Genomic DNA, 14154 nt, shown 5'->3' with positions numbered 1-14154 from the left:
GGGTGGGGGGGGGCATGCTCAGACTTGAGAAGGCTTAAGGGACTCAAAGAAAAATAGATGTTTCTTTAAGAAATGAAGGCAAAAGAATTGTCTCTGCTACTTAAACCTGGCTGAGAAGTTTATTTAGGGAGGAGTTGTGCCTCTACAGCTAGAGCCTGGAGCTTGGGGCTCGGAACCACGCTTGTGAATGGTGTTTTCAGTTCCATACAAAAAAAAAAAAAATGCAGTGTTGTTTGCCCACTGACTTAGTTCTGTCCTCCCTCAGCCTGGTCCTCACAGACTTTGAATTTACTGGAGTACTATTGAGAAAGATAGGAGTGATTCATGAGAATTTAAGAAAGGGCTTCCTCTTTTTTCAGAAAAGCTTCTTGCGGTTCCTCTGGGTTGTATGCAAATTTGTGATAGTCTGCAGCTTTTTAGGGAGAGACCTGTGGCCATTCTCCAGCTCATAGCCAGAGATCTTCTAAGTTAACTGTTTGACAGTGTGAGGAGTACATGAGGTGGTATCCTGTTAGTATATATTTAATTCCAATGAAGCTGAGACTATTTATTCGTTTTTGGATTATCCTAAAACGTGCTTTGTCCGGCTTATCATTTTCACTGATTTTTTAAAGGAATTACTCTATAACAACTATGTGTGCATTTATATGTATTATATATATCTTTTCCAAATCTATCTCTAAAATGTTTGTAAAAGACAGTGTAGTCATGTGTGGGTGCAGTCTCTAACATAACAAGGGGACTGAGTCTCACAGCAAACTCCTGGATCCTGCCGAAGTCTTACAGTCTCTCCTCCCTTTCCGTAATGTTCCTTGAGCCTTAGATGTAGAGGTTGTTATGTGGATGTATTCCTAAACACGAGCTGAGCAAGGATAATTACCTGCCAGAGTTGGGGGAAAGCCCAGGAGGCCTTAACCCTGCCCAAAGAACTACATACAGGCAACCAAGGAGTGCTGATCAGGAGTGGGAGAAACAGCCTTCCCCAGGGAAGGCATATCAGTTGGTATCCAGTACCAAATGGTGAGGCCTGAAAAACGTTCACACAAGTAATGTACAGGCTGAGCAGGTTTCAGTTAGGAATATGTGAGTATCTACATGCATGCACAGGACAACGATTAATGAATTTGAAAGAGAGAAATGAGCTCTGTATGGGAAGGCTTAGCGGGAGGAAAAGGAAATGGGGAAAAGGGGAACTATACATATACCAATGCTTGAGAATAACTAAGCAGAGAGCAGTATGGAGTGGAAGTTGTGGAATGTCCTGTAGACTGCTTGGGGCGGTATTATAATGTGAAGGGACGTTACTGTGTCTGTGGTGACATTAGCATAATCTTCAGTTTTCTAATATGATGGAGGACCAAGGACATAATTTGACAAAAATAATTAGTAGGACTTTTATCTATTAGACAAGTTGTTAGGATTGTTTTTACTTTATAAACACACGTGTTAATTTTTATTCCCATTTCCAGGGTTAGCGCTGTGCTGAAATATTCATTTGGATAGCCTTTGTTTTGCTTTTTCTCTTCTAGCTATAAAGCTCAAGGAGTTATAGATGACGTGGTCAATAATGTAATAGACCATATACGCCCAGGGCCCTGGCGCCTGGACTGGGACCGGTTAATGACTTCACTGGATATTTTGGAGCACTTCGAAGAGGTGACATTACTACAGAGGATGTGTGGACGCGCGCGCGCACGCGCGCGCGCGTGTGTGTGTGTGTGTGTGTGTGTGTGTGTGTGTGTGTGCCTGCGCATGCACGTGTGCGTGCATGTGTGAGTACCTGCATGGCAGAGAGATAGAGAGGTAGAGACACTACATATATGTATCAACATTTGTATATGCTTGCTTTCATTACATTAATTGAGGAGAATAGACAAAGCAAAGATACCATGGGAGAGTCCTGTGCTGCCTTCTAAAAATTGAGTTTCCCCATTCTATAGTTTTTTTATTTATTCACTTATTTATTTTTTTGAGACAAGATCTCACTGTGTAGCCCTCACTGACCTAAAACTTGCTATGTAGACCAAGCTAGCCTCAGACTCAGAGATCCACTGTCTCCTACTTCCTGAGTACTGAGATTAAAGTTGTGTTTACTAATTTTAATGAGTGTTAGTACAGAGGGTTTTCTCCCCCACTACATCTCTACCTTTGTTGCTTATCAAAATCTTTAGCATCTTTAATTGTAAAATTTAAGGATCTAAAATCTCAAAGACAGAAAAATACCACCCCTGTATTTAGGTTTCTAGTTTAAATGTAGATTTTTCTAGTTATATTAAATTAAAATCAAGGACCAGAGATAAAAATCTTGCCTAGACAGCTGTCTAGCTTGTAACCCTTCATTCTGTATATACAGTAGAACCATATAGGTGCTTACTTTAATTGAATTGGCAGTCTCTAGTTAATGGAGATTTAGATACTAAATATGCCTCTGGAGTTTCCTATACCATTGTCATGTTCACACAGTATCATTGACATTTAGGAAAGAGATTATCCCTTCCAGAACCACTGTAGAAATCCCATTCTGATGAGAAAAGATTGTGAGTGTCAGTTCTTACGAGACATTGATCTAGTATGCGACTCTTTCTAATGGTGACCCAAGTCTTACCTTTTGTCTTTTTCTAGAACTGTTGTGTGATGCGTTACACCACTGCTGGGCAGCTTTTAAATATTATCTCCCCGAGAGAGTTTGTTGATTTCTCCTATACTGTGGGCTATGAAGAAGGACTTTTATCCTGTGGTAATAACCTAAAACTCTTGTTCTTTCTTTAAGTCTACTTCAGATACTTACAGTTTTTGCCCTGGATCTTTCTGTATAAGACATATATTTTAAAAGATTTATTTACTTTATGTATATGAGTATACTGTCACTGCCTTCAGACACCCCAGAAGAGGGCATCAGATCTCATTATAGATGGTTGTGAGCCACCATGTGGTTGCTAGGATTTGAACTCAGGACCTCTGGAAGAGCAGTCAGTGCTCTTAACCACTGAGCCATCTCTCCAGCCCCAAGACATATTTTTTAACCCTCAGTTATTGCTAGTTTGTTTGTTTGTTTGTTTGTTTTGTTTTTTTATGCTAAACTCTAACATTAAATGGTAGTATAAGAGTAAATGATAGTATAAGAATTTGGAATCGTGAAGTGTTTCTGTGGGAATGGTTGGGGCCTTTTTTTGAGAAAAACTTTACCATTTAATTGAGGTTATGTTGTTTCATATTATTATCATAGGGACTTTTTTATCTTTGTATTAGTTACATTTGCTCTCTGATTAAGTTCACACATGTTACCCTCGCCTGCCCTGGCCTTCCCCTATATGGCCTTTCTCACATTCATATCTCTGTTTTGTTTTGTGACCCATTGAGTGTAATAACCAGGGCTGTCTGTTTGACCAAAGTTTAGCCTGGTGGGCTCAGCAGTGGGCTCACGAGCGAAAATGGCTCCTCCCCTCCCAGGATGTATAGGGTCCTATGAGCCTGTCTTCCCTCGGGTGCTGACAGGATCAGTCTTGTGTGGGCCGAGTGAAGACGACTACAGTTGTGAATTCAAGACTATTGTAGTTGTTCTGAGCTTAGAGGATGGCATTTTGCACCCCAACCCCTGAGACCCTGCTACTGGGGTTTCCCTGTTCCCTGCGGTTTCCAGGTATAAGTGTCTTGTTTAGGGATGATCCTTTAACTAGGTTAAGTTTTTATTCCCAGTTAAATAATACTTCATCCATAGCAGAAACATGACTGATTCTGAGAAAGGCGTCCAATAACTGATATTTCATTCTAGGCCTTCAGAACAGTTTTCTGGTATATGTATACACACACACACACACACACACACACATGCATACACACACACTACACACACATGCTATACACACATATACACACACACACGCTATATACACACACACACACGCTACACACACACATACACACATATGCTATATACACACATACACACACATGCATACACACACATACACACACGCTGTACACACACATGCTACACACACACATTGCACACACACACACTATACACACACATACTAGATGTTTTAAAGAAAAATTTTCTTCTTTGAATTGTGTTGTCTTTCTCTAAAAGTATTGCCATTAGAAGCCTCGTGTTTTTACAGTATGAAGATAAATTGATACTTAGCTATATGTAGTGCACACTTGAGTTGTTTATCTCACTGGCAAGTACTAAAGTTGGGGGTGGCAGTGCCCGTGGGAAGTGGTTATGGTTCTGTGCATCTTGTTCTTGTCACTTGGTGGCCTGGATCATACTGTGTCATCTATTCTGAAGGGATTAGAATTTTCCCTGTTACCTGTCTTCCAGCCCTGTGCCAGAGTTCTCTTTGGTAATTGTCTTTCTCATTTTGCTGTGCTCAAAACTCCTAGGGATTAGTTTTCATTAGTATGGATAGGAAGAAAACTATTTACACAAGAAGTCTAATAATATTTTTTTAAATGAGATTTTTGGGAAAATACCAGTTATTGCTATTAATGATACTATTTTAAAACTGTCTTGTAGGTGTGAGTGTTGAATGGAGTGAGACGAGACCAGAGTTCGTCCGTGGCTATAACCATCCCTGCGGCTGGTTCTGTGTTCCACTCAAAGACAGTCCAAACCAGAGCCTTCTGACAGGCTATATTCAGACAGACCTACGCGGCATGATCCCTCAGTCTGCAGTGGACACGGCAATGGCAAGCACGTTAGCCAACTTCTATAGTGATTTGCGAAAAGCTCTACAAAAGGCATGATGTGTTCAACTCCTGTTGCCGTGGTTTTCTGATTCTGCTCCTCCCCCTCAGCTCCCTGACCCGTAGAAGCCATGTTTCTGCTTGCTGCGGCCTGTGGGAACATTGGAGGAGTTGTAGAGGCCATGGTACAATCTCATTTTGTATTAAAAGTAAATGGCTATGTTTATAGGGCATTTAGAATTTCTTAAAAGTCTTATTTGCACCTTGTTTGGTTGTGACGGTATGTCTGTGAACGGAAAGGATGAAATACCAAGATTTAGGTCCAGGCTAAGTGTAGTCTATTCACACGGGTCAAATAGTTCCTTAGGAGGAAGCTTTTGCCTGCTTGGAAATTACAAAGTGTGCAAACTCAGTGCTATTCATGTTATTTTGGAGCTTTTTGAACATTTTTGTAAAATTATAGTGGTTCCTCATGTAAATGTGCATTTCTCCTGCTGTGTTCTGTGAATTTGCCAATAGCTTGGACAAAAGGAAGAAGTTCTCCACAGCCTGTGAAGAGGAGTCCACTGTTGGTTCACTTGTGCGATTTTAAGTATTAGGAGGACCACAGGCAACAAGAATGGCACAGTTCAATAGAGTTTAATTTTGCTATGTGGGTGACGTTCTTCTACAGAGTCTGTAAAAACATACTTGTGTCCTTATGTACATTTATCCTGGGAGTGACTGAAAACAGCCAGGTGTGCACTGGTGACATCGCACTGAGCAGTAGCTGTCACCGAAGGAACCAGCTAGTGGTTCCCCTCGTCACCAGCAAAAAGGTCAGTGCTTAAAAAGTCAGATTCAGTGACTGTTCTGTACATACTTCAACAGGAAGCTACAAACTGCATGCTAAAACATTCAGTTTTGATGCAACTTCGATATGAAATTGTAGCAAAAGCATCATTCGATTCAGTCAGGTGACCAGAATGAACTATGAATGGAACTGTCTTATGTGAACATTACTTCATGGCTACGACATTCCAGATCTTTCTTTGACTTCCGAATATCTACCTAGTTTATTTGTAAAATGGACATCTGAGGTGACTCCGTGTCCACACATACTTTGTGTTTGTGTGAACACGCAGCACTCAGTGATGAGTGTCAGTTCTGGATGTGTTACTGTTTCTGCTCCCCACTGGCCTTGTGTGTTTCCTTTCCTTCTTTTGATTGGTTGGTTGGTTGGTTGGTAGGTGGGTGGGTCTGTGTTTCTGTTTTGACAAATATAAAGTGAGCTCGGTAAATAATTGCAGGCAGGCAAGCCACACAAAAAGGCCTCCACAAGTCTCTGGGGGTTCAGTGCATGAAGGAATGGTTCAAAGGCAGGAAGGTCTGCTCTTTCATTTTACATTAATTTGTTTCTCTAAGTGTCCATTCTTTTCAATCATTTTGACAGTCAAAAAAGTGAGACTGGCTTTGCTCTTTTAAAATTTTTTCTTGCAACTGGTGATGAAGATGATGCACACGGAACAAAAGTACAGTGTTAGCATTCTGGTGGATGAGCTCCTAGCTCTTGGATTGAAATATCGCTTCCAGCATCTGCCAGAGGCACTTCCCCCAGAGGGCCGTGTTCTCAGTTTGTTCATTGTGAAGCTCCTTGTCTGACTTTATTGTACCTTCTGAACGGCTAGATTTCGTTACTGCTCTTCTCTTCAGCAATAAGGAAAAGAAAATGCACGTGAGAGTGTCCAGTGAAGACTGTTAATTGCTCACTGTCCAATGTGTCGTCCGTGACTTTACCTGTTTTTATTGTAGAGCAGAAGGTCTCATGTCCCATTAGTCTGTGTGTGATAATAAAGTGAAAGGGCTTGGGTAAAGACTTTGTACCAATGTTGGGTGCTGTCAAGGCTCTCCTGGCCTGAGCAGGGTTCTCTAAGGATCCCACACTTACCAGGTCTCACTTAGCTAGTGTTCCTTTGTTCTCATCAGCTTAGACCTCCAGACCTCCAGCGAGCGATGAGGTCATTCACTGCTGAGCGGAGACCCACTACAAGTAAAACAACCCTCGTGGAAATGTTTTCACTGCCATTGTGAGTTTCACAGGGGGTTCAGAAGTTACATGTGAGCTGTCTGAAACTTAGGTTCATTGACACAGAGTTCACATAATCTACAGTTTACCTGTGACAAAAGTGTGAGTGTTCTTTAAAAAACAATAACAACAACAACATTTGAGGAGTTGTGTAGCCATAACCACAGTGCAGTTTAGAACATTTATGTCACTCTCTTTTTTTCTGTGTACACTGTGTATAGTCATCTAACCAATGTTTACCCCAGGGAAGGAGATGAGAGAGATGGCATCAGAGCTTGCTAGGTTTTACTTCTGAGAGTAGAGGGGTGTGTTTGTGTGTGTGTGTGTGTGTGTGTGTGTGAGAGAGAGAGAGAGAGAGAGAGAGAGAGAGAGAGAGAGGAGATTAAGCTCAGGAATATTTGCATGTTTAAGTTTATTTGCATGTTTATCTTGAGTATTGTAATATAAAAATGGTGTGAAATGAGGATGATACTTGCAGAGTTGGATCTGCTGCTTCTGGAGCAGTCCTATTACAGAAAAATAATACAAGCCATATAGAAGAGGCCGGGAGATGTTAGTAGTGAAAGAGCATTTGCTGCTCTTGCAGAAGCACCCGGGGGGGGGGGGGGGGGGGGGGGGAGGGACGGTTACAGCTGTCCATAACTCCAGTTCTGAAGGGTCTTGTGCCTCTGCAGACACAGGCATGTACACAGTGCTTATACATACACGCATACATAGAAAAAATACACAGCCGAACCTCACTGTAGCAATGTTTTCTTTGACTCTGTATCCAAAGTATTTCAGTGCACAGCTGATGTAAAAGGTATTGAGATACCTCATGGTATCTATTAACTCTTGGAAATAGGATGGGTATTTTATTGCTGTGGACTCGCCATACTTCAAGCACTCATTATCCGCAGGAGGCCTGCAGTTGTCACAATAATCCCACAAGCCTACAGTACCTTCCATTTGCCTTGCTGTAAGATGAAGTGGACAATTCACGAGTTGCTTTCTTCACCAGAATTTTTTATAGCTGAGCACTTTCAGTGCTTGCTGCACAAGATGTCTACTTCAGAAATGTACATATATAAATTACTGATTTCCAGTAAATTTAAAAATTATTGCCTGAAAATTATTTTCACTAAAAGTATCTTTTGATAGGACAGCGAAGGAGAAGAAAAAGTATAGCCTATCACACTGCTGTGTAGATGAACATTTCCTGCAGCTGCTAGCTTGCCGAGGGGATGTGTGTACTCTGGAAATACATGCCATAGGGTTGTGTTCAGGAGGCACTGCGCTTTTAAGATGAAATTAGTTTCATATAAGTGGCATTTTGGTAGGAAATACTGGTTTTTGTTTAAAAAGAATCTTGATTACTCTTCAATGATTAAAGCAATACTCAGCAAAAATAATAGTAGTAAGTATCCTTAGTTTTCTGTGCTATCAACCACTGGAATGTTGTAAACATCAGGATTTCTTTCTTGTTCCATGCACACAATGGGTGTGTTTGAACCAGGGGAGGGGGGTTCCAAGTGTAAAACTGTATCCTAGGATGTTTCCCCTTCATCTTCCTGTCTTTTCTACTTGAGGATCATTTGACTAATACTTAGTGAACTAAACTGATGTCTCAAGGTAAGACTGTACCCGACATTCTGGGGAAGCAGAGAAGACACCCCAGTCTTTGTCACTCATTGTCTCTCTGTTAGATCAGAGGAATCCCCTTTGCTGTGGGTGACAGTTTTGTGTGTTTATGAAAGCACAGATGCTAAATTAAATGGCTGTTGTAGCTTTCTGAACCCCAAAGAGAGGCTAACAGAACCAGAGAAGCAGATGGAAATCTGGGTTTGATGAGGACTCCTTTAAAACTTACATGGACCCTTGTCTAGACCCTTCCACCCTCCCTTCTTTTCCTGTGGTACTGATGCCTGGTGCATGCTGGGAGTGAGCTGACCTCTGGCCCCTCAGTGAGCACACATGACTTGTAGGAGTATAGGGTGGTGAGATCTGGGCATAGAAGTGCGAGCTCCTTCTACAGTGCAGGATGGGAGTTATAGTTTTGTCGTCACTTTATTTCCAGGGATTTTATAAGTAGTGCTGTCTACTAAAATTCATCATTTACAGTCCTACAAATGGTGTGTTCTATTAAGATCATTTTTAGGGAGTTTATCATTTTGTGAATCTGTATATGGAATTAGAACAAAGGACGGCTGATATAAATGAGATGTTTATTTTTAAATTACAGTGGAGTATATCTGAATAAAGATTTCTAGACACTCTTGTTACTGGTCATTGATCTTGTTTGTGTAAATTATTTTAACCTTAAGTACTGACCAAATGCTTATTATATATCTAAATTTAGAGAATGTCATTTAACTACATGAACTGTTTAAAAAGTATAAATCTGGAAAACAAATCTAGCACATGTTAACCTGCAGATGTTTTGTATAATATTAGCAACAATCCTGCTAAATCTTTATTTGCAGTTTGCAACCTTGCAATGCAGTAATAACCTACCTGAGGAAGTTAGCCGATAAAGGGAAGAGGTTTATTTGGCAAACACGTCTGGGGACTCCAGTCTGGAATCCCGTAGCCTTGCCTTTGGCCTCTAGTGGGAGCCGCGTACTAGAGTAGTAGCACATGCCGAGGAAAAGCAAACAAGGAAATGCAAAATACCGTGCTTACCTCTGCATCCAGAACGAGAAGAGAGGGAAGAAGAGCAGTCTCACATCCCTTTCAGAGTATTCCCTGGTGACTTGTGTACCTTGCATGAGGTACCACCTCAGAGAGCCACTGGGACCAAGTTTTTAAGTATATGGCTCTTTGTGGAGGCATTCGGCATCCAAAGGCTAGCCGCTTGGGAAAATCACAGTAACGACAGCTGTCAGGCACACACTTAAGTAATCGTGCTAAGCTGCCTGGGGGTAGTAGATACTTTAATCCGAAATTGGAAGTCGTTACTAGGACACCTATAATCTAGGTTACAAAAGGTCAGCTAGGGATGGTGTAGCGATGGAAAACATACGACTGAAGTGGCATACACAGTTTCCTCACTGTAACATCCTCTGGCTATGTTACCTGTCCCTGAGGGCTTGGGAAGGGGATTAGGTCACTCTCCTAGTTCATTTAGTGTCTGCTGTCATGTATGGACAGTAAGAAGGCCACCATGACTAGATGACAAGCCTCCAGGCACTTTATCTTGGGCTTTACTCCAGAAGTGCTAGAAATAAGTTTGTTCATAATCCAGCCAGTTTGATATTTTATTATTGTGCTGGAATGGACTTAAACATCTGGATATAGGTAATCACTAATGTTTTTTCAACTGAAGAATCTAAGAGCCAATGTTTCTGCAGTTGTCTTGATCTTCCTCTTAAGACAGAACTGACCAACCCTGAGGATTGTCTGCAGATGCATTCAATTTGAGAAGAAGGCAAAGACATGGCACTGTCTGTCTGTCTGTCTGTCCGTCCCTACTCTCCCCTGTAATGAAAGCTCTAAAAGTGGCTGGGAGCAAGAATAAGGATTCCCAGCTTCTTGGAGCATGTGCCTGTGGACTTTTTAGACAACCAGCTGTAACACCACTCATAGCTTGAGCTGTAGGAGTTGTATGGGAGATTTCTCTGGATGCCATATGGAAAAATGATGCCCCTGCCCCAAACGCAGTAATGAAAGTATTGTCTTGCTGGGCTAAGAAACATTTTGGAACCCCTTCTAATAGCAGATGCTACATGGCTATCATTCCCCTAGTTCATGAGGTAAGGGAGTTTACCCTCAGGTTAACCAATAGTCGCTGTTACATGGCATCTGAAAGTATTTGCATTATTACCATACTCCTGTTGCTGTGGGCAAAATGTCCACAGTTTACACACAGGCTTTTGTAACCAAGACATGACCCAAAACTGTTAAAAAGAATGCACTACAAATGCATCCGGGGAGAGGGAGCACATAATCTATCCTTGCTCTCGTGTGGTGGGTGAGAAGCCAGCAGCACTTGGCTGCCCACGGTTTAGCCCAGTTCTCACTACTAAAAGGTCAATCTACTGGACACTGCCTCAACTCATCTGAAAACCAGTAAGAAAACAGAGAAGCAGTTGTGGGTAGATGGAGGACGGGAGGATTTTAAATAAAGCCATAGAAGCAGGCGTACCAAAATAAGGTTTGTTCATTCGGATTCTTTCCTGAAGTTTTATAGTCCTATTTATGTTTTGCTTTGATAAAACCTCAGGATAGGGCAGGTGACTTTATTAAGGGAAGTTAAGAGGTTGTGAAGACCACAGTGAAGTAAATATATGACCATCGAGTTGTTCTGTGGGACACATAATTTCTCAAGTATTTTCCTCCATTTTCTCAACTGAGCCTCAACCCTAGGATATTGGTGTTTTCCCCACAAAGGAGGGATTTTGGGCAGAATAGTGAACATAAAAAAAACATGTTAATATACTGATCTGTACAGAAAGCTTTACGAATGTGTAAGTAAAGCTCGATACTAGAGTAAAAGACAATGGCTTTTGGAAAGTGTTAAGGTAGTTTTCTGTTTTTCCCTATCTTCTCATCTTCATAAGATGAAAACTGAAAAATCAGTTTTCAGACGAGTTGATGGAGTATCCAGTAGATTGACATTTTAGTGGTGAGACTGGGCTGGCCGGTGGACAGCAATGAGCTTAGCCACCATGAGCTTATGTTAACAGTTAGCTTTGTAGGTGCGATGTCTTCCTGTGATGGGTTTATTGGATGAAACAATTATTAATGTCCCTTTCTAGTATTGTTGATTTCACAGTGTTTAGAAGATAAATACCTGGGTATACGCATATAAAGACACTTGAGAAGAAGTTCAGTGTTACCTGAGAGAATGGGGAAACGAAGAATAATTCAGCTGTGCATTTCACTTCTGAGGACAGTGTCCATGGGACCCCGTGATTCATGGCAACAGTTCAAATCACAAAATCCAAAGCTCTGGGGGGGCTCTTAGATGATTTATTGTCACATCGTACATGCAGATTCTTTTACAGATTGACCAGTTGCAAGGTACTGGGTAACTTCCTTTGGCATGTTCTGACAGTCTGGGTGAGCTCGGTTACATTGGCCCTCACTAGAGTCAGTTTCTAGAGTTAGTCTGGCAGCATTGGTCTTGCTCACAGCACACATCCTTCAAGTCCTTGGCCAACACCTCTACTATCACCAAGTGAGCATCCTTAATCCTTGCATTGGATTGTCCCAACCTGCATCCAAGGAGAACTTAGTGAGCTGTCAGAGGTTGGAGATTTTGGGCAGTTGAGAGAGAGCCAATGGCTGTCCTGTTTCCCTTAATAGAAAATGCAAACTCAGGTCGGTCACCCACATTGAAGAACACAGTACCTCAACTGTTAGCAAATGGACATGTTTTTGTTGAATGCTTTGCAAATATTTACATTATAGCCAAGCTGGGCTTAACACACTTACCTAAAAATATTATAATTCTATCTTTGTATTAAGGAATCAATAGCACCATTTTGACACATTTAGAAAATGAAATGTTCACAGCTCCTTCTTAGGACTTTGTGTTAGAAAGTAAAAAGTCAACCATTAGTCTTAGCTGTGTAAATTAAGGTACTTATACTTTCTCTTCCAAGTCACACTAGCTCTTGCTTTGGGTTAATGACTTGTGATCCAGACTCCTGGAAACTGGGTTTCTTTCATATGGTGGTATTCTCTACTCCTCCATGTTGTTATTAAAGCTACTTATGTCCCATTAATCCAAAAAGCTTTCAACAGCCATAGGTGTAAACTTCCTATCTGACAAAGCATCAACAAGAACGTCTCAGATAATGCCATCTTAGCCAGAAAAACCCTCCTAGTCAGTGTTCCTTTCTTAGGGTTCACCAAGCTGTTCCGTGTCCTAACAACATCTTTATTTCTTAGCATCTTCTCCCCTCTCAACTGAGATATAGTCTTTGTCTCTACTTCTCATTTTACTTATCCTGAAGTAATGTAGCCATCCACTATTTATAAACATCATGAGAAATAAGCAAAGATGTACAAGCCAGAGTACTCACAGTGTAATCTAATTCTAGTGGGTAATTTTAAAAAGTTGTTTTGAAGATGAATGGAAAAATAGTGCCTCCAATAAGAGATATAATAAACTCTTTAGATTTTATATAATTTATAGTTATAAATGTATAGCTTATATACACTGGACAGAAGAGTGAAGAATTAAAAACCTGGCAGGACCAGCTTGAGGTCTGAGGATTAGCTGTGGAGTTGCAAACATGTCTTCCGTATGTTGGAATGATTTGTCTCCTGTTAGCTATGGACCAGGAAGCTAGCCAAGTAGCAGGGGTAGGTGCTCTGCAGAAGATCTTCACCTGCATCTGTCCAGAGTAAGAAAACAAGGAACTCAGATGAGATCTGAGACTGCTCCATACTGCATAACACTTGGCTGGGTATCTTAGCCCTTCTCATCGTGTGTTAATCTCCTCCTTGATGTGTGCATCTCCACCCTGGCCTGGCCATTCCTTAGTCAAACGTCCTTTTTCTCCACCTCAACCTTAAAGATTGGAGCATCCTTCAAAATTAGCTGTGTTCCCATGAAGCTTTCCTTGCACGTTCCTGGCATGAGTCTGTTTTCCCCTTCCCTACCCTGGAGAGCTTACCATCTGTAGGTATTTGGCACAGGCTATGTGTGGTTACTGCCTTATCCTCCCAACTAAAAAGTCTCCCTCTCAAGGGCAGCACTGTGCTCAATTCACTTCTGACTCCTGTATTGCAAGTATGGGCTCATCAGTGAAATTTTACAATGGGAAAAGAGTTCCTGGAATGGGATATTTCTGGGAATCCTTTGCTGTTAGTGAATCATGCCCTTCAAAGTGGCTTTCCACGTAGGCCAAATCCCCTCGAAGTGATGCTATTTTAATTTCTGAAAGGAAAAGTAGATATTAACTTTCACCTACTCATTTTAAGGTTTGAAGTATATCAATAGCTGCCCTCAAACTGTGAGCCACCTTAGAAGACTGGCAGGACTGGCAGATAAGAATGTGGAATCCTAATATTAAGTGACCTTGCCCTCTCTTGTTCCAGCAGTCTGGCTCCTACCGGTGCTCACCACCAGGGCTCAGAGAATGACTCTGCCATGTGTCCCCATATTCTGTAACATCCCAGTGGCTATAAACATCTTACTGAATGCTGCAACTGTTTAAAGAAAAGAATATGCTAGTAATTGTAGCTATTCCCAATGATAGGCCAATAAAGGTCTCCTACTCAGTAGCTCATGGTTACAAAGTTGACAGTCAGACTGAGATGAAAGTCACAAATGTCTAAAGTTCCCTCAATAACTGGGTTACTTGGTTCCTTTCAAGCAGATCTTTTGGAATGGGTAATTTGTCAAGGGAGAAATGGACTAGAGAAACCTCTGCTTGGGTTTCCAAATTCGCTGGAAAAGTGTGCACTAA

At 41.4% G+C, this 14154-nt stretch overlaps 2 protein-coding genes across 10 annotated transcripts in view; one reads left to right on the top strand and one right to left on the bottom strand.

The window, feature by feature from the left end:
• Stard4 (StAR related lipid transfer domain containing 4) overlaps positions 1-6542 on the top strand; it is a 13199-nt gene extending 6657 nt beyond the window's left edge. For all 3 annotated transcript variants that reach the window (XM_031365266.1, XM_031365267.1, XM_031365268.1), the window contains 3 exons: positions 1530-1656; positions 2623-2737; positions 4520-6542. In XM_031365266.1, the coding sequence (XP_031221126.1) occupies positions 1530-1656; positions 2623-2737; positions 4520-4749 (472 nt within the window). In that variant the 3' untranslated portion in view covers positions 4750-6542. The remainder of the gene's footprint in view (positions 1-1529; positions 1657-2622; positions 2738-4519) is intronic.
• Positions 6543-11684: 5142 nt separating this feature from the next.
• Camk4 (calcium/calmodulin dependent protein kinase IV) overlaps positions 11685-14154 on the bottom strand; it is a 245925-nt gene continuing 243455 nt past the window's right edge. For 5 of the 7 annotated variants that reach the window (XM_031365261.1, XM_031365258.1, XM_031365260.1 and 2 more), the window contains 2 exons: positions 12899-13077; positions 11685-11949 (listed from right to left, as the gene is read on the bottom strand). In XM_031365261.1, the coding sequence (XP_031221121.1) occupies positions 11826-11949; positions 12899-13077 (303 nt within the window). In that variant the 3' untranslated portion in view covers positions 11685-11825. The remainder of the gene's footprint in view (positions 11950-12898; positions 13078-14154) is intronic. The other 2 variants (XM_031365263.1, XM_031365264.1) reach the window with 2 other exon arrangements.

This window comes from Mastomys coucha, unplaced genomic scaffold (assembly GCF_008632895.1).
Source record: "Mastomys coucha isolate ucsf_1 unplaced genomic scaffold, UCSF_Mcou_1 pScaffold13, whole genome shotgun sequence".
Taxonomy (NCBI): domain Eukaryota; kingdom Metazoa; phylum Chordata; class Mammalia; order Rodentia; family Muridae; genus Mastomys; species Mastomys coucha.
This window is presented reverse-complemented; position numbering and strand designations above follow the sequence as displayed.